The sequence below is a fragment of the Danio rerio genome, chromosome 18 (genome assembly GCF_052040795.2).
Source record: "Danio rerio strain M-AB ecotype USA chromosome 18, GRCz13ab, whole genome shotgun sequence".
Lineage (NCBI taxonomy): Eukaryota > Metazoa > Chordata > Actinopteri > Cypriniformes > Danionidae > Danio > Danio rerio.
The window spans coordinates 35,999,711-36,019,935 of NC_141038.1; the positions used below are offsets into that span (position 1 = coordinate 35,999,711).

At 39.8% G+C, this 20,225-nt stretch overlaps 2 protein-coding genes and 1 long non-coding RNA gene across 3 annotated transcripts in view; 2 read left to right on the top strand and 1 right to left on the bottom strand.

Moving 5' to 3' along the window:
• The window catches only part of LOC147832882 (uncharacterized), a 67,347-nt gene that overhangs the window by 45,836 nt on the left and 1,286 nt on the right, over positions 1-20,225 (bottom strand). The gene's annotated exons all lie outside the window — the stretch shown is intronic.
• Positions 7,225-10,371, top strand: olfcg5 (olfactory receptor C family, g5). Its single transcript, NM_001109943.1, has 6 exons — positions 7,225-7,433; positions 7,575-7,863; positions 7,945-8,694; positions 8,773-9,000; positions 9,186-9,309; positions 9,470-10,371. Exons 1-6 carry the CDS (start codon positions 7,225-7,227, stop codon positions 10,369-10,371), a joined length of 2,502 nt encoding a protein of 833 aa, NP_001103413.1.
• olfch1 (olfactory receptor C family, h1) lies at positions 11,415-14,701 on the top strand. The gene is made up of 6 exons (NM_001110290.1): positions 11,415-11,617; positions 11,802-12,090; positions 12,260-13,081; positions 13,170-13,397; positions 13,493-13,616; positions 13,806-14,701. Exons 1-6 carry the CDS (start codon positions 11,415-11,417, stop codon positions 14,699-14,701), a joined length of 2,562 nt encoding a protein of 853 aa, NP_001103760.1.

Consider the following 20,225-nt stretch of genomic DNA (forward strand, 5'->3'; position numbering starts at 1 on the left):
GTGAGGACCCGCAGAGACAGAGAGAGCCCGAAGGGAAAGACTTTTGTATTGCCAAGCTCGACCTTCAAGCGCAAACCGCAGAACTGACGGTGGCGGAGAAGAGTGGAGACATGGAAATACGCGTCCTTCAGGTCTATGCTGCAAGCCAATCCAGGGGACGAACGCACTGCTGCGGATGCGCTTCTGCGTGAGCATTCTGAACTGCAGCCTGGGCAGACAGCGGTTCAAAAAGCGCAGATCTAAGATTGGCCGTGACCCACCGCTCTTTTTGGGCACGATGAAGTGCGGGCTGTAAAACCCGCTCTCCATCTCGGCTGGAGGGAGCGGCTCGATTGCATCCTTCGCCAGGAGGACAGCAATCTCCTCTCGCAAGACAGGGGCGGACACGGGGCTGACCCAGGTGAATACACACCCCTGAACTTGGGAGGCCATTTCAGAACTGAATCGCATAGCCGAGTCTGAATGTGCATATGAGCCACCGCGAAGGGCTGGCCCGCACTTACCAGGCAGGCAGAGCCCTTGCTAATGGACTCATTGCTACAATCGCTGACATACCCACAGTGGGGCAGCGTGGAGTGGGTGTGCTGATCCGGGAAGTGCGAGGGTCCTGCGGAAGAGCTGGAGGCGAGAGATCTACTCTCACCCCGCAACCAAACTCCGGAGGGGATGCTCGAGGGGTGGGAGAAAGGAGACCGTCCTCCCAGCGCTCGTGAGCCACTGGCGAAACGCACCGAACCTGCGAGCTAGAAAGCATAGTGTTTCAGACTGGCAGATTTCGGGCTGTCACATACGGGGAAGTGGAAAAGTGCTCTTTCATTCATGTTTTCATTGCAGTAAAAAGTGCCGTTGGAAATGGGGCCCCGCCCTCCAGCGGGGAAAGAGCAAGTTTCCTCTTCTCCAGATGACCTGTCCCAGGGATGCTTCGCGGTCGTTACCGGACTTAGCGGCACTCTGGGCAGGGGGGCTGCCTGCTTCCGAGGTGCTCGACACGCTCGGTTCGCCAGAGGCGTGTGCGGGGTCGGTGCAGCTCTCGTAGGTGGGCGCCGTCGGCGAGGAGCAGGAGATATGTATGGTACGGCGGGCGGAGCGGTGACATTACCCATCGCCTCAGACTGCTCTCTCACCGCCTTGAATTCCTGGGTGATATGATCCTTGGGATATGGGGGAGTCAAGAAAGCGGACTTTGATGACTTCGCACATATCAGCCAAGTTTAGCCAGAGGTGGCGCTCCTGGACCACTTATGTGGACATCGTCCTCCCCAACGCACACGCAGCGGACTTAGTGGTTCGAAGAGCATAGTCGGATGCGGTACGAAGCTCACAAGCCTGGGTTGGACCCACCCTCGCCCAGCTCGGGCAGCGCCTGTGCTTGGTAGCACTGGTAGGTGGCCATCGCGTGCAAGGCGGAAGCGACCTGGCCCGCAGCCATGTAAGCTCTAGCTCCGAGGGAGGCAGATAACCAACAGGCTTTGGACGGGAGACGAGGCGGACCCCGCCAAGAAGAGGTGCCACACGGACAAAGATTGACCTCAATAGCGCGCTAAACCTGAGGAATCGCCAAATACCCCCAGGCCACTCCACCGTCAAGAGTGGTGAGGGCGGAGGGACACGCATCATGGGCAGAAAAAAGTGCCCCCCAAGACTGCGTGAGCCTACTGTGCATCTCCGGGAAGAAGGGGACGAGAGGCTTCGAAGGCTTCACCCTCTGTTCCTCTACGTAGCACCCATCTAGTCGGTCGTCTGATCTCCGGTGTCATCGAGCGTAAGGGCTACTATCTGGTTAGACGGATCGCTTCCCCCACCTGAAGCTTGTATGGAGCGCTTGGAGGAGCTGGAGGTCCGCAAGCCCGTGGGCGACGGATTATCTCCCGCTGAAACCCTCAGATCTGCCCGAGTGCCCGCTGCAGAGCAGGGGACAGCTGGGGTGGTTCGCCCCTTTGCAAGGGCTGGCTGCGATCTTAATTGCGCAACAGTGATGGCATCGCAATGACGACATGGACTGCCCGCGAGCACCGCATTAACATGTTGGACCCCCAAACATGCAATGCAGTGATCGTGCCCATCATCAGAAGACAGAAAATACCGCATCCAGAAACGCACAGTCGGAGCGCCATGCTGAAAAGGACGTGCTGCACGACTGTATTGCTCTTTTAGAAAATAAGCAACTTATACGCACCGCTCTGGAGGACCGGACCCAAAGAATGCCAGGCAAGGGAGAATCCCAGCTCGACCGTCTGCCGCCGCGTGTACCCACTCGAGACCGGGAGAATTCTCGTTCGCTCGAATTGCTGTAGAAAGCAGGAGGAACCCTCATCGACTCAATCAGAAGGCTGTGAAGTCTCTGAAGCGAAAAGGATAGCGTGTGCTTGCTCCACCTGTGCTTATATGCGGAGATAATTGGCAATAAGTTCCAGGTGCGCAAGCTTACGCTGCCAATTCATTGGCATTTCATTGGGCCGTTCCATACTCTTTCAGACAATTGGCTTTCTAAACCGAAACCTCCCATTCGTGGATTTATAGTTCAAATCCACCAATAGCATAGAAGTTCCATATCCGAAGGGGAACACAAATACTATGGAAGTCAATAGATACAGGTTTTCAGCTATCTTCAAAATAACCTTTTTTTCTGTTCAACATAAAAGAAAAAGTAAAACATGCCTGTTACAAGTGAGTGAATGAGTAAATACATTTTGGATAAACTGTCCCTTTTAAGCTGTATAAGATCATTTTTATGGATCATTATCAGACTTTAGCATTATTTTACCCTTATTTGTTTGCATGTAATATATTTTTTTTTTCCAGGAATGGATTCACATGTCAAAAGTAGCTCAGCTACATCTAAGCTTTTTTTGTTTAATTTTTAAATTGAACCAACTTCAATCTAAGTCAGTTCTATTTTGATCAATAAAATCAATAAAACTGAGGCACCTCATTGTTAAGTTCAGCTGTTCCAAACAGAAACAAATGAATATTATCCAAAAGATCATACTAAATATGAAAACAAAAACAAAAAATCAAATAAATCTAGATATTGGAAAGTTTATTATAATAGATACACACACACACACACACACACACACACACACACACACACACACACACACACACATACATATATAAGGAAAACAACAGCACTGCACAGCACAAAGAATAAACAAAATAAAAATGTGAACATAGGACAACCTCGATTTAGACCTAAATTAGAAAAAGTCTAAAGATGATGTATAAAAAAGTCATTAAGACAAAATACTATGACAACCTGGTCAGCCATTTTTCATGTAAAGACTTAATCGATGAACAAATTATTAAATGTTGTGGGGAGTGAGACTATTGACATGACTACATGACATGAGCAACTGATAGGAAACAGGAGAGAAATGCACATAATCATTTGCATGGATGTGCAAAAGCATTTGTGACATGTTCATAATGAGACTTTGCTTTTCTGCTGTGCACAAGTGACTTAATGATGATCTGAAGATTGAACAGGTAGTTTTGAGAATTTCAATTTGGACTAAGGTGACTGAGGAAAAACTTTAACACAATTAATGTTTATTCGTTAAATAAAATAACCACAATAACTGGAAAAAACCACAATGAAATAATGGGTTATGTATGAGAGCTACTTTTTAAAGAAAATAAAGCAGCTTTAGCCTAATGCAAAAAAATTGTTTGCATGCAGTCATTTTGCAGGCACAAAACTACATGATAAACACTGTGAGTTTGTGTCAGGATGATGATACATGAACCAACTTTTTGAGCAATGTTGTTAGGATTTATTGCAGGGTTTGATGCTGCTTGGCTACTTTCATAAAATTAGCAATAAATATTTTACATAAAAATTGGACATTTATCAGGGGTCGCCACAGCAGAATGAACCTCCAATTTTTCCAGCATGTTTTTCACAACAGCCTTAAAGATGCAACCCAGTATTGGGAAACACCCATTCACACACGAACATTTATAGACTACTTACAATTTAGTTACCTAATACCTATTATACACAGATACCGCATATCTTTGGACTGTGGTTAAAATAGGTACTTTTTCTTTTTTTCTGTACATTTTTGAGGCTGTACTTTACTTTTACTTTAGTACAAAAGTGCAGTCAGAATTTCTACTTTTACCAGTCATTTTAAACATGAGTACCTTACTTCTACTTAAGTAAAGGATGTGTGTACTTTTGCCATCTCTGATTATAAAATAAGAATATGGTTCCAAACCTTCATTGATTGCTCACTCCAACAGTAAGAACAGAGTATGAAGGATTAATTAACAAGGTAATAGCATAGTTTTGCTTAAAATATTGCAGTGAACACAACATTATGGGTGACATTTCAGAGTTTAAAAGAGGACAAATTGTTTGTGCGCTTTTCTCATGCACATCATTGACCAAGACAGCAAGTCTTTGTGATGTATAAAGAGCCACAGTATCCAGGGTAATGCCAGCATACCACCAAGAAGGATGAACCACATCCATGTTCAGTGCTAACCCGAACTATATTCAAAACAAAAAACATATTACTGCCAGAAAGCTACTGCAGGATTAAATGTGCACCTCAACTCTCCTTTTTCCACCAAAACTGTTCATCAGGGGCTCCACGATGCAATATACATGGCTGGGCTGCTATAACCAAACCGTTGGTCACTTGTGCCAATGCCAAGAACCAGTGTTGCCCAGAAGAATGCAGTTTTCAGAAGCACCCATCTATTTTTGATTTGTTCTATTGTTCTAGTGAAGGTTTAAAGCTGCATTTCCTCAAACACCTTAAATAGATCATTGCTGCATGTGCACCTTTCTTTCATCCATTCTGTTCATAATATTTTTTTTTCTCTTTTAATAAGTTTAGCGAATAATAGACCATTTTTCCCTCCCGACACCATTCTTAAAACGTGTATGTGAACATTGCACTGTGCATGTGTGTAAGCCTACTGGTTGTCAACTGTACTGACTTCTCACATTAAATTAATCTCACTTACATAAAAAAAATCACTAAAGTAACAGCATTTTAATTTCCAGTGTATAAGATGAAATCATTTTCAGTGGAATACTAGTCACATCTTATACGAGTGCTTTATGCATATGTCCTCTTTAAACAAGCCCTAAAGACATTTCCCAGCAGAAGTCCAGACATTTAATTTCACTGTACATAAAGCAAAAAAACACATGAACAAGCTATACTGTTACGTGTAGCTACCGTACATCACATTTTGAAAACAAAACAAAACAAAATCCTTTGCTGCATTGGGCTTCATCAGTTAAAGTAATTGACGTCGCGGCTCTGTTGCCAACCTACGACAGCTGGCTCAGCGGAAGCACGCTAGTCATCAGACATTCACAAGTAAACTACACTACATTCATTTATTCATTTTCTTGTCAGCTTAGTTCTTTTATTAATCTGGGTTCACTACAGTGGAATGAACCGCCAACTATTCCAGCACATTTTTACGCAGAGAATGCCCTTCCAGCCGCAACCCATCTCTAGGAAACATCCACACACATATTCACACACACTCACACACTACAGACAATTTAGCCCACCCAATTCACCTGTACTGCATGTCTTTGGACTGTGGGGGAAACCGGAGCACCCGGAGGAAACCCACGCGAATGCAGGGAGAACATGCAAACTCCACAAAGAAACACCAACTGAGCCTATGATCGAACCAGCGATCCAGTGACATTCTGTGAGGCAACATACTATTTACTACGCCAGTGCATCACCTAAACTACGATGCATTTATTTTAAAAATAGTATTTTATTAGAGCTTTGTAATTTAATGCTGGCTATACCACCTGAAGGACAGTTACGACGTGTTGTAAATGTCGGCCGTCTGTCACCATAGAAGTCAAATCTTTTCATTTTTTTGGACTTCTGTGTGAAAGCTGTCCAAGGTACTGTTGTATGATTTAAATTATAGTCTATGTATGCACCAATAAACAAGTTAAATTAATGAAAAATTAAAATAAATATAGATTCTTAAATGTCGGTAGTGTTTTACTCCAAAAATATCAACATGCTTTGACAAATGTTTTACAAAAATTAAACGAACAATTTTTAACATTTAGGTATAGGCCATTATGAGTAAGTTAAATATAAGTTGGACATTTATGGGGCCATGTAACATGATTCTGTGTTGATGTTTTCTGTTCTCTGTGATCATTAATATACACTGGATGGCTGCTTAATATATTTTCTAAAAGTTCAAGCAGGAATTTCTTTATAGCTCATTCGTTAATTGTAAAGACAAAAAAAATAAACAAAAATCAAATAACAAAAATTCAAATATAAAATTCTAAATATAATTGTGCTTTATAGCCTGATATGCTATGTTGTTTCATATTCATTTTTTATTTAACTTGAAGCATTTGTTATTTAATGTTTGTATACTGAAAGAAATAACAGCCACCTTTCAAATGGTTATATTTTACAATCAAAACGTAGTATATTTTATATCCTTATCGACTTCTGATAAAAACCGCTGTGTAGTTTAATTGATTGTTAAAAGTCAAATAAATGCTATATTTTTTATTAGTGAAAGTACCTGCTCACTTTTGAGATGGCCTGTCCAAAAATATATTTCTTCCACTAATACAAATTCACTATTATTGTTGCATTATAATTGTTTAGGGGATTTGAAATATATTATTTGTTTCCCCTCCAATCATTTCCAATCATCACATTACATTTTAGTAATTTTCCCTGCAAAAAAAATTTGCCCAGAGCCGTGCAATATGACCTTTAGATGAATACGGTACTGTGACTTTCGCTTCTAGTTTCAGCTTTTATTTAAATTTAATTAAACAAAGTGAGCCGTTTACATTGCGTTACCCAGGCAACTACTGACACTGGAAAATGAAACCATATCTGTGCTGTCTGGCTCGGTTTGGCACCGAATGGAACGGTTCAGCATAAAGAACGGTTTAGCACGATAGTGGAAAACCAGCTTTAAAGTCACTGTATAAATAAACAACTTATTAAATAATACTGTGTATTCCAACATATATAATAGTTAGCAATTAATACCTTGATAATAGATTGAAACCATCCCACCATCAAATTTGTCTGACTATTTTCTACTGTTACATGACATCAGTCCTTTCCTGCTCCATGACATCATTGCTTACACTCTCAGATATTCATCCATATTAATTTTGTCAATAAAAGGACATCTGCTCTATCATTTCAACGCATTTGACATTCGCAGTGCAACTCGATCAGGATGCTTATCTTGCTTTCTATATTTTTGCTTTTTAATGAACCTTTTACAAAGGCAGAAGACACTATTTGTCAAAAAATGGGAGATCCCAAGTATGCGTTGTTTTCAAAAGTTGGAGACGTAACTATTGGGGGTATTTTTTCAATCCGCAGTGTAGAAATATTACCTTCATTGGAATTTACACAAAAACCCCAGCTTCTGTCATGCTCCAGGTTTGTAACATTGTATTTGGGAAATGATTTCAAGAACATTCCAGAATAAGTACTCAATATTAACATAATTTACTGCATATTATGCTTAGTATGTTGAATTCATGCTTATAAATCAACATAACATCTGAAATATTGTGACAGTGTTAATCTAAGAGATTTCCGGATGGCTCAAATTATGATCTTTGCCATTGAGGAGATTAACAGAAGTGAAAGTTTGCTTCCTAATGTTTCAATTGGTTACAAAATTTATGATAGCTGTGGTTCAAGACTATCTTCTATTAGTGCAACCATGTCACTGATGAATGATCAGGAGTTTCCAAAAGGAAACATATGCAATGGACAATATCCAATACATGCTATCATAGGAGAAACTGAGTCTTCTGCCACAGTGATTCTGTCCAGAACTACAGGACCTTTCAAAATTCCAGTGGTAAGGATCAAAGATTATTATGCTTGACAATACTTATTGATTAATAAATTAGTCTAATGTATTGGGGGTTTTCTTTTTTAGATAAGTCACTCAGCCACATGCGAATGTCTCAGCAATAGAAGAGATTACCCATCATTCTTCAGGACCATTGCTAGTGATTATCACCAGAGCAGAGCACTTGCATACATTGTAAAATACTTTGGGTGGTCTTGGGTGGGAGCTGTGAACAGTGATAATGACTATGGAAACAATGGAATGGCCATATTTCTTAAAACAGCACAAGAGGAAGGGATTTGTGTGGAGTACTCTGTTAAATTCTACCGAACAGAGCCGGAAAAGCTTCAAAAAGTCGTTGAGACTATGAAAAGAAGCACCACAAAAATAATCATTGCATTTCTATCTCGTGTTGAGATGGTCAATCTACTTGAGGAACTAAGCATTCAGAACATTTCAGGCTTTCAAGTAATTGGTGTGGAAGCATGGACAACTGCAAAGAGTTTGATCACTCCAAACAGTTTTCATATTCTTGGAGGGTCACTGGGGTTTGCAGTGAGAAAAATTGATACTGAGGGTTTTTTAGATTATGTTATAAAATCATTCTGGGACTCAGCTTTTCCATGCTTAATAGTGAATTCTTCTCAATTAAAAGTTAACTGCAGTAGTTATAAGGACCTTCTTGTGCTGAAAAATGACAATGAAGATGTGCCTGAGCAGAGATATGCTAGCAATGTCTACAAAGCAGTTTATGCTGTAGCTCATTCATTGCACAGTCTGCTCAACTGCAAAGAAAAAAAAGGTTGTCAAAAAAACCTCACAATACAACCGTACCAGGTAAAAAAAAGATATAAATGTTAATGAGACACATTTATGTTTTACAATTTATTAAAATTAAACGTGTTTTTTTATTAGATGGTTGAGGCTCTAAAGAAGGTCAATTTTACAATAAAATTTGGGGATCGTGTATGGTTTGACAGTACTGGTGCCACAATTGCCCAATATGAGGTTGTGAACTGGCAGCAGGACTCTGATGGATTAATACAATTTAAACCAGTGGGATACTATGATGCTTCATTGCCCCCTGACAAGCGTTTTGTTGTTAAAACTGAAAACATAATCTGGGCTGGGGGAAAGTTAAAGGTGAATGGCAATATCTTGTTTCTTAAAGAAGCTCAAGTAATATAAATAATTTTAAAATTAGAGACTGGATCATTGTTGAGTAAAAAAGAAAGAATGATCATCCTTTTTAACACACATAATAGCCGCAATGATGTCACTGCATTCATTTAATAACATTATCTGTATAATATATTTTTTGAATGTAGAAGCCAAAGTCTGTGTGCAGTGAGAGCTGTCCTCCAGGCACCAGGAAGGCTGCACAGAAAGGAAGACCTGTCTGCTGTTATGACTGTATACCATGTGCAGAGGGAGAAATCAGTAACGAGACAGGTAATACTCAGATTATCTCAAAGTTTCCAATAAAATGTATTAGTTGTTCTTTTTGTGTTCTTTTTCTATTCGTTAAGATGCAGTTTTTAATCAAAGGACTTCATAAATAAATATTTTTTTTTTCTTTCCTCTTAACCACAACAACCAACTTTCCTTCCAGATTCAGTTAACTGCAAGCAGTGTCCATTGGAATACTGGTCTAACACTGAGAAAAATAAATGTGTGTTCAAATCTGTAGAGTTTTTGTCATTCACAGAAGTTATGGGTGTAGTGTTAGTCTTTTTCTCACTGTTTGGAGTAGGATTAACTATGCTGGTGGCCATTCTCTTTTACAACAAGAAAGATACTCCCATAGTAAAAGCCAACAACTCAGAGTTGAGCTTCCTGCTGCTCTTCTCACTGACTCTGTGTTTCCTCTGTTCACTTACTTTCATTGGTCGCCCAACTGAGTGGTCCTGTATGTTGCGACACACAACATTTGGGATCACTTTTGTCCTCTGCATCTCCTGTGTTTTAGGGAAAACAATAGTGGTGTTAATGGCCTTCAAAGCTACACTTCCAGGAAGCAATATAATGAAATGGTTTGGGCCTGTACAACAAAGACTTAGTGTTCTTGCCTTTACACTCATACAGGTTATCATCTGTGTGCTTTGGTTGATAATATCACCTCCATTTCCCTACAAAAATATGAAGTATTATAAGGAAAAGATCATTCTTGAATGCAGTCTGGGTGCTACAATATGTTTTTCTGCAGTTTTATTTTACATTGGCCTTCTGGCTATCTTATGTTTCATTTTGGCTTTTCTAGCACGTAAGCTCCCTGATAACTTCAATGAAGCCAAATTCATCACCTTTAGTATGCTTATATTCTGTGCTGTATGGATCACATTTATTCCGGCTTATGTTAGTTCTCCTGGGAAATTTACTGTTGCTGTGGAGATATTTGCCATATTGGCCTCAAGCTTTGGTCTACTATTTTGTATATTTGTGCCAAAATGTTATATAATTCTGTTCAAAAATGAACAAAATACAAAACAACATATAATGGGGAAGATAAAGTAAGTCTTTAAAAATATAAATATACTTTTATACTGCATAAAAACTTGCTGGATAAGTTGGCGGTTCATTCCGCTGTGGCGACCCCAGATTAATAAAAGTGACTAAGCAGACAAGAAAATGAAATTAATGAATGAATATATGGCACTGAATATAGTGGCACTGAAGGTCGCTGGTCCAGTTCCGGCTGGGTCAGTTGACATTTATGTGTAGTTTCTCCCCATGTTGATGTGGGTTTATTCTAGGTGCTTCGGTTTCCACCACAGTTCAAAGATGTGGGGTAATAGATTAATTGGATGAACTAAATTGGCCATAGTGTGTATGTGTGTGTGAATATGTATAGGTGTTTTCCAGTACTGGGCTGCAGCTGCAAGGGCTTCCGCTGCATAATATGCTGGGTAGGATGGCAGTTCATTCTGCTCTTCTGAGCCCTGAAAATTAGCAAGTAAACCTAAGAAGAGAGAAAAAAATAAAAACAAATATATGTATATATATATGCGTGTGTGAGTGGCTTACATTCGCACACTAATATTGCAGTGGTTTGCATACTTTGTAATAATATAATTTTACAATTTAGATTTTTTTTGTATTTTACATTGGATCATAGAGACTTTTTCCAAATAGAGAAGCAACACTGGAACACCAACGTTAAATGGGCTGTCAACATGGAATCAATCTTCAGTGTTTTTCAGTGAATGATTGCTGTTTGTTAATTTGTATAATATAATGTTTGTTATATCTTTAAATATTGTGTGCTTTCTTTTCTCATAATAAACTTCATTTATAAAAAGTAAAAACAAGATTTCTGGTTTTACTGTTTTTGGACCTTCTATATGTATGCAAGAAAAAAAAAAAGATAAACAAGAAAATTTACATGCAATTCAGTTATTCATGCAATTATTCTGACACTGCGGAGGACTTACAGATTCTGAGAAAAAAAAAAAACATTACATAGTTATGTTAATAATGAATGTTGCGTCTGACAAACACTATATAAACAATCACATCACCATCAAAAAGAGTAAGGGCGGGCACTCTGAGTCACTGTCATGTTTGGTTTTGGATTTTTACTGCTCTGCAGCATTAAAGCCAAGGAGGTAGAGTCAAATTGCAATATGATAGGCAAACCAGAGAACCCTCTACTCTCCCAGGATGGAGATATTATCATTGGAGGGGCTTTTTCAATACACAACAAAATAAATTTAATAATACCATCATTTACAGAAAAACCTCATCATCTAATGTGCACCAGGTCTGTTACTTATCTTCTTTTTTATAAATGTAACAGTGTTATGAAAATGATTATATGCAGTAAACGTATGTAATACATGTTTAATATGTATTAGAATTAATTTAGTAAAATATTACATTAGTCATCGTTACATGTTTACACAAAGAATCTTTGCACTTTCAATGATCTCTTTCTCTCGAATTAGCCTGAATTTGAGAGAACTCCACTTTGCTCAAACCATGATCTTTGCAATTGAAGAAATTAACAGCAAGAGAAGCCTACTTCCAAACATTTCAATTGGATACCAAATATTTGACAGCTGTGGTTCCACATTAGCCTCTATGAGGTCATCAATGGCTTTGATAAATGGCCAGGAGCTGACAGCAGAACATACCTGCTCTGGAAAACCAGCAGTTAAAGCCATTATTGGAGAATCTGAGTCTTCCACAACTATTGTACTGTCTAGAGCAGCAGGGCCATTCAACATTCCCGTGGTAATTTATGTGTGTTGTATGGTAGAAATCTCTCTCGTTCTCTCTCTCTCTCTCTGTGTCTATATATATATATATATATATATATATATATATATATATATATATATATATATATATATATATATATATATATATATAATACAAATAATTGATATGCTCTGTTTGTCAGATTAGCCATTTTGCTACTTGTGCCTGCCTGAGCAGTAGAAAGCAGTTTCCATCTTTCTTCAGAACTATTCCAAGTGATTACTACCAGAGCAGAGCACTGGCACAGTTAGTGAAACACTTCGGGTGGACCTGGATTGGAGCAGTAAGAAGTGACAATGACTATGGAAACAATGGCATGGCAACATTTGTAGAGGTAGCTGAGAAAGAAGGAGTGTGTATTGAGTATTCAGAGGCCATATCAAGGACAAATTCCAAAGACAAGATTGCCAAGGTTGTTGAAGTAATAAAAAAAGGCACTGCTAAAGTTCTCATGGCATTTCTGGCACAGGGTGAAATGGATGTGTTGTTGGAAGAGCTTATCAGGCAAAATGTCGTTGGACTACAGTGGGTTGGCAGTGAATCTTGGATTACATCAAGTTACTTGGCAACTGAAAGAACTTTAAACATCCTTGGTGGTGCAATTGGCTTTACAATTATCAAGTCAAAAATTCCCGGCCTGAAAGAATTCCTACTTAAAGTTGGTCCATCCCAGAACCTTTCAAATGCTCTTCTTGGGGAATTTTGGGAGATGGTGTTTGGTTGTTGTCTCTCTCCTACAGTCTGCCCTAATTCTGAGCATGCAACATTTTGTGATGGATCTGAAAATCTAACCAATGTTAGTAATGCGTTCACAGACGTTTCTGAGCTAAGGATTTCAAATAATGTTTATAAGGCAGTCTATGCTATCGCTTATGCACTGCATAACACAATAACTTGCAAAAACTCAAATGGTGGAAATGAAAACATAACATGTGGAGATGTGGATTTATTGGTTTCCAGCCAAGTAAGTAATTCTTGTAAATATTTAGAATACTATGAAATATCTAACACATTTTAACAAAGTAAATAGAACTATAATAATGAAATCACAGGTCCTGCATTCACTTCAAAATGTCAATTTCACAATGGACTCAGGTGAGACAGTGTACTTTGACAAAAATGGGGATCCTATGGCAAAATATGAGCTAGTAAACTGGCAGAAAAATGGAGCAGGGGAAACAAAGTTCATCACTGTAGGACAATATGATGCCTCGCTATCCAGTGAACAGCAGTTTGTCATTAATTCGTTCGATATAATTTGGGCAGGAGACAGTCCCACGGTATGTACATAGTAAATGCATTATGTTGAAGTCAACACAAATAAAAAAAATAAAAAAAAGTTGTCCAACAAAGTAAGAATGTGTAAACATGACAGAAACCAATCTCAGTGTGCACTGAGAGCTGCCAGCCAGGATTCAGGCAAGCTGTGATAAAAGGAAGACCAGTATGCTGCTTTGAATGTTTGCAGTGCCCAGCTGGAGAAATTAGCAATACTACTGGTGAGACAACCAGTAACTTGATTCATAAAAACACAAACACCATTTAATGTCAAGTTTTACATTTGATGTGGTGCACAACTAATAGTGTTTTTAATATTTCCTCAATGCCATACTAGAGAATGATGCATGTATTATGATATGTATTTTTTTTTTTATTTGCTATTCATCTCTTTATTTTTGTATTTTTAGATTCAGCTGAATGCATCAAATGTCCATTAGAATACTGGTCAAATAAAAACCACAGCATCTGTGTTCTCAAAAAGGTGGAATTCCTTTCATTTGAGGAAAACATGGGAATTCTTTTGACTGCATTCTCATTAACTGGGGTTACTTTAACAATTGCAGTTGCGATAGTGTTTTACAAATTTATAGACACACCTCTTGTGAAGGCCAGCAATACAGAACTGAGCTTTTTGTTGCTTTTTTCATTGTCTCTGTGCTTTCTCTGTTCACTTACTTTCATTGGTCGGCCCACTGAGGGGTCCTGTATGTTGCGTCATTCATCATTTGGGGTCACTTTCGCTCTTTGTATGTCTTGTGTTCTGACAAGAACAATAGCCGTGGTAATGGCCTTCAAGACCACAGTGCCTGGTTCAGGGCTTCCTCATTGTTCATTACCTTTACAAAGAATTAGTGTTTTCTGTTGCACTGTTTTTCAGGTGATGATATGTATCCTGTGGCTGGCACTGGCCCGTCCAATGCCATATAAAAATAGCATGTATTCATTAGATAAAGTTATACTTGAATGTGATTTAGGTTCGGCTATAGGTTTCTGGGCTGTGCTGGGTTATATTGGATTGTTATCGGTGTTGTGTTTCTTTTTGGCTTTTCTGGCTAGAAAACTGCCCGATAATTTCAACGAAGCCAAATTTATTACATTCAGTATGGTCATATTCTGTGCTGTTTGGATCACATTTATACCAGCATATATCAGTTCTCCTGGAAAACTTACAGTAGCTGTTGAAATATTTGCCATTTTAGCTTCTACTTTTGGTTTGCTGTTCTGTATATTTACACCAAAATGCTACATTATCATATTCAAGCCAGAACAAAACACAAGGAAACATATCATGGGCAAAACTTAAATTTATAAACAGTAAATCACAATAAACTCATGCTGTTTCAAGTACTATACAGGGAATCATGATTTAGACATTGCTGCAGTCATTCTGGAAACATAAAATGTGAAGAAAACATTTTGTTTTATTGCTACTGCTTTCTACTATTGTAAAGCTTGAAATATGCAAAACATAAACATGTTAATATACTACAAAACTGTTTAAAATGGTTTAATTGACCAAAAAGTCTAATTATTATTCATAATAGACATAAACACATACCAAATTTATATATATGCTCTGCATAGCTATTATCAGTTGTAATAAATAAAATACGTAACTAATATGGGAATGAAAATGTTGTTTAGACCTCTTTCTGGTGAGACATATTTGTACCTACCCTACCCTGTCTAGTGAACTGAAAGAGGACAAGTCCAAATGTATAAATGAGGCCTTTTGGAGTTACAGCAGCTGGCTAATGGAGTGTAATCAAGAATGGATAGGAAATGTCAAATAAGAGGACACTGGGGACCTCACTTATAATTAACATATTAGAATGTTGACGTCATAAACTTTGTCATATTTTCACATGGATTAAGAAAAATTTATAGTGACTAATTATGAAGTCTGAAAATAAAAGCTCACCCACTGAATTTACACTGCTAATTTATGCTGCATGGTGTCAGTGCAACTATAAACAAGAATGCTCAAGACACGAGAGTTTGGTTGTGAAGGTAACTATTAATGATCTCCATGCTGCATGAAGAGAATGGAAATGTGTTGTTAAAGTGCAACACATAACGTTTATTTTCAACCACTGTGAACCAAACATTAGGCTGTCAAACCCCTGCAACAACCCCACAAGTCTCTGGTCTTCATCCTAACCCAGGAACAATCAAAGAGTAAATTCTCACTGCCTTCCAAGCAAAAACTGTTGATATAGGATATAGTGCTCAATCAAACTGATTACACCCCTGCAGCATACCTGTAGAAGGAGCACAGACATGGTAGACGAGCAGCAAAAAGCAGCAGCTGTGACACCCTCCCCCTTAAAAAAAAAGAACACAGTTTCATACATTTAATATATGTTACTAAAAAAGAAAACTCTTACTACAATCCGCTGGGGATTTCTACCAAAAAAAAGGATGTTCATTTATTTTCTTTTCGGCTTACTCCCTTTTTTAACCTGGGGTCACCACAACGGTATGAACCGCTAACTTATCCAGCATATGTTGCATATATGCAGCTGCAACCCATCACATCCATACACACTCATTCACACACATCCACTATGGACAATTTTAGCTTATCCAATTCACCTATAGTGATGTCTTTGGACTTATGGGGGAAACAAGAGCACCAAGCCAACACGGGGAGAACAGAACCTACACAGAAACGCCAACTGACCCAGCAGAGGCTCAAACCAGTGACCTTCTTGCTGTGAGGCAATTGTGCTACCCACTGCTCCACCATGCAGCCCTAAAGTAAGGATGTATAACAGATTAATAAAACAATATAAATCCATAGGCTCCCCCACCTATACAAGCATTAAACCTCTTGATTTAAGTACTGGATAGCTGAAATTGCAATGTCCTTTCTCCAAACAGTAGTTTTAAATGGAGTTAACTTTTTCTCAGATCTGATTTTTTTGCATGGCTGTTCACACTAACTGAACTAAACTGACCCGCATGCACAAAAGTACATTACAGAGAGCACAAAATGTCTTAATTATGCACACAATATGTATACTGTATAAAAGTAACCTCAATGTCAGATCATGCTCATATTATTATTATCCATTTCATTTTTTTAAATTTTTGAATTTCGGCATTTGAAACCTAAAATAAGTCTCTTCCCTGCTAAAAAAATCCAGCTTAAACCAGCTTAGGCTGGTTGGCTGGTTTTAGCTGGTTGACAAGCCTGGTTTTAGAGGGATTTTGGCCATTTCCAGGCTGGTTTCCAGCCATTTCCAGCCTGGTCTTAGCTGGTCAGGCTGGAAAATGACCAGCTGAATCCAGCAAAAACCAGCTTGACCAGCCTGGTTTAAGCTGGACATAGCTGGTTTTGGCTAGGCTCCCAGTCTGGCAAGGCTGGTCAAGCTGGTTTTAGCTGGTCATCTCCCAGCCTGACCAGCTAAGACCAGGCTGAAAATGGCTGGAAACCAGCCTGGAAATGGCCAAAACCCCTCTAAAACCAACCTGGCTGACCAGCTAAAACCAGCCAACCAGCCTAGACTGGTTTAAGCTGTTTTTTTCAGTAGGGTTGTGATTGAAAACACTGATCATTTGTGATTTATGATATCTGCTGTGCGTGGCGCTTTGACCAGTAGAGTAGTGAACTCATAAAGGGTAAATGAGCAGCCACAGACTGAACTGTGAAGCCGGAGTTGGTTTATCTCTGTTTGGTGAGTTATTTAAGACTACATATGAAAGTGGCACAAATCTGAACTAAAAAGATCAGATTCCATGCAGTTTGGGCTGTTCACACTGTCATCACCTGAGTCACATGAGAGGGAAAAAATCATATTCGGGCCACATTTGCCTGCAGTGTGAACGTAGCCTAAGTGATGGACTATTAACAAAATGGTTTATTTGGGTTAGAGGAACAGATGGGGCATTCACTACTGCAGAAGGGCATTTACAAATGAACCCATCTACATAAGACTTATAAATGTGTTTTCACTTATCGGCCAGTAGCGTTGCATGGGAAACCTTCTTCACATTACAATGTCATAACATCCTCTAACACATACAGGAATTAGAAGCAAAGTTAAGTCTCTACCCAATTCAACCTGTTTTTGGTTTGATTAAAACTGCTGCTGATACCTTTCAGAGACAGTCATAAACCTTTAAAACTACCAACTTAACATTCTTATGAATGTGGCTTTCTGCAGGTGATAAAGAAAAATAACATTCCATAACTTTACCAGTCAGACCGCACAGGATTAGCAGAGTGTACTCAATATCACTTCACTCTTAGAGTGCCTTAAAACCCATTGAAAAGAGGTACCAAATTCAAATAATTAGCTAGATTTAGCTTTAGAGAAGGAGCTTTTCCTTTTTAAACTTACCGTCACTCCACCCAACTTTCCAACAATAGACAGCAAGACCCGCCAGCAACGGGGCTTCCCTGTTCTTCCCTCCATTAACACCAAAATGCTGGCATCACCTGTACTTCTGTACCCTGTCCATCAGCCTAGACCACAGCCTGATGGCCGCCTCCAGTTAACAAAATGGCCACCTCCAGCTCACAAGATGGCCGCCTCCAGTCCTCCAGCTCACAAGATGGCCGCCTCCAGCTCAAAAAGTGGCCACAACTAGCCCTCCAGCTCACACAATGGTAAGCGCAGTCTGCCACCAGCTCACAAGATGGCTTCCTGTTCCGAGTCTGTTCTTGCCATAGTTCTTGTTCCTGTTCCTGAAATGCCATCACCTGAGCCACCAGAATGACCACCATCACCTGAGTTGCCAGAGTTGCTGCCATGACCAGATCTGTTACTGCCAGAGCTGCCACCGCCACCTCAAGAGTTGCCAGTTCCTACAGAGCTCCCAGATTCTCCGCCGCCACCGTCAGTGCTACCAGAGCTGCCACCACCAGAGCTACTAGAGCCACCGCCGCTGCCAGAGCCACTACTGCCAGTACTGCCAAAGCTACCAGAGCGACCGTTGCCTGAGCTGCTGCTGCCACCGCCTGAGCTTCCCCAATGGCCGCCACTGCCTGAATTTCCTGAATGGCTGCCACCTGAGCTTCCCGAATGGCTGACGCTGCTTGAGCTTCCTGAATGGCCACCACCTGAGCTTCCTGAATGGCCGCCGCCTGAGCTACTTGAATGGCCGCGGCCTGAGCTTCCCGAATGGCCGCCGCCGTTGTCTGAGTTTCCTGATTGGTTGCTGCTGCCTGAGTTCCACGAATGACTGCCAGAGCCATGCGATTTCCTAAAGTCGTGTGACCTCCCAGAGCCTCCTGACCCACTGGGGTTTAAAGAACTGCCAGTGCTTTCAGAACCTAAGCCTCCTGACCCACTGGGGTTTGATGAACTGCCGGTGCCTCTCGAACCAGAGCCTCCTGACCCACTGTGGGTTAATGACATGCCAGTGCCTCCTAAACCAAACACTCCTGACCCACTGTGGGTGTTTGACCCGCTAATGCCTGCTGAATCAAAGCCCCCAGACATAGCTCCATGCTCCTGGGCCTCCGCAGCTCCACACACCAAGTACTCCTCAACCGCATGGTCGTGGCTCTCCATCCCTCCCCCTGTTCCGCCTTCTCTTCACCCCCTGCCTAAACTGTGTTAGGAGCGTCTGGAATTCGCTCCTTGGAGGTTGGGGCTCTGTCATGATCACCAGCGATCTAGTAGCTGCAGATCGCTAAAGGACTACAAATCAGCAATTTATGAACTACGTATTCAATCATGCAACACACACACACACACAAACACACCTGCTCCAAATCTTCACTGATTAGACTCCCATAGCTGATTACTGCACTACTGCACTCATTACTGATGATTTTTGATTGATATTGACTAGACATGCTGCGCAGATTATGTGGTTTTTGACATGAACTACAAGGCACTTTTACAACAGAAAGTGTTTAATTGAATAAAGCTGCCCATGGATTACTGAAATTTATTTAAATGTTATTTTTCTGATGTCAGCATTAATTATTCACATCAAATTTAAGTTAACCTAAAAACAGGTGTTAGCCAGTTTGATCACACCATGCAAATAAGTTTGAGCAGATGCTAGCTAATTGCATTTATGTAACACTGGAAAAGTAATGTGATTGGCTGTTGTCAGCTGCGACGTGTTGACGCTGACATGTTTTGTAAATGAATCATAAAATGAATCAAAAATGTGAAGTGTGCAACCATGCTGGTGTGGCAGCCTTCATGTGTAAATTTCCCATGTGAACGCAGTTTTAGACAACTGATAACCAATCAGCGGCTCTACTCTTATGGCTTTCGCAAGGGGTCATTAACATGAGACTGCAACGTGCACTCGTCTCACTGAGCGTGACTTCTGCATCTGCCGAATGTGACATTTGTGTCTGCCACGTTACTGTTCCGCTGCCTGAATCATGTATGCCTATTTGTTGAAATGTTTCTAAAATAAAAAAAAGTTTATTTTTTAAATGTAAATGAGTGTATTACAATATTTATGTTATTAGATGTTAAATAACTGATTGTAGGCTACCTTTTAATTACTTTTTATAATATTCTCAGTTGCTTTGGGACTTTCTCAGGGTACAGCCGATATTCTCAAAACTGTTAGGCCACAAGGTTAATTATTATTATAGTTAACGAAAACTAACGAAAAAACGAAAACTAAAATGTAAAAATAATAGTTGTTAACTGAAATAAAAATAAAAACAAGAGTTTTTTCAAAAACTAGAACTAACTAAAACTGTAAAGTACATACAAAACTAACTGAAACTAACTAAAATGATAGCAAAAACCTCCTTCGTTTTCATGTTTGTAAATGTATTTAATACATAATCTTACTGTAAGCCTTTTAGAAGAAAATATAATCCGCGCGTGGGTGTTTGTGTT

Excerpts from the sequence above, each read along its gene's own strand:
- olfcg5 (NM_001109943.1), top strand. The coding sequence starts at position 7,225 with ATGCTTATCTTGCTTTCTATATTTTTGCTTTTTAATGAACCTTTTACA. Across the intron at positions 9,001-9,185 it reads GGGCTGGGGGAAAGTTAAAG|AAGCCAAAGTCTGTGTGCAG; the intron begins GTGAATGGCAAT and ends TTTTGAATGTAG. Across the intron at positions 9,310-9,469 it reads AGAAATCAGTAACGAGACAG|ATTCAGTTAACTGCAAGCAG; the intron begins GTAATACTCAGA and ends CTTTCCTTCCAG.
- olfch1 (NM_001110290.1), top strand. The coding sequence starts at position 11,415 with ATGTTTGGTTTTGGATTTTTACTGCTCTGCAGCATTAAAGCCAAGGAG. Across the intron at positions 12,091-12,259 it reads GGCCATTCAACATTCCCGTG|ATTAGCCATTTTGCTACTTG; the intron begins GTAATTTATGTG and ends TCTGTTTGTCAG. Across the intron at positions 13,617-13,805 it reads AGAAATTAGCAATACTACTG|ATTCAGCTGAATGCATCAAA; the intron begins GTGAGACAACCA and ends TTGTATTTTTAG.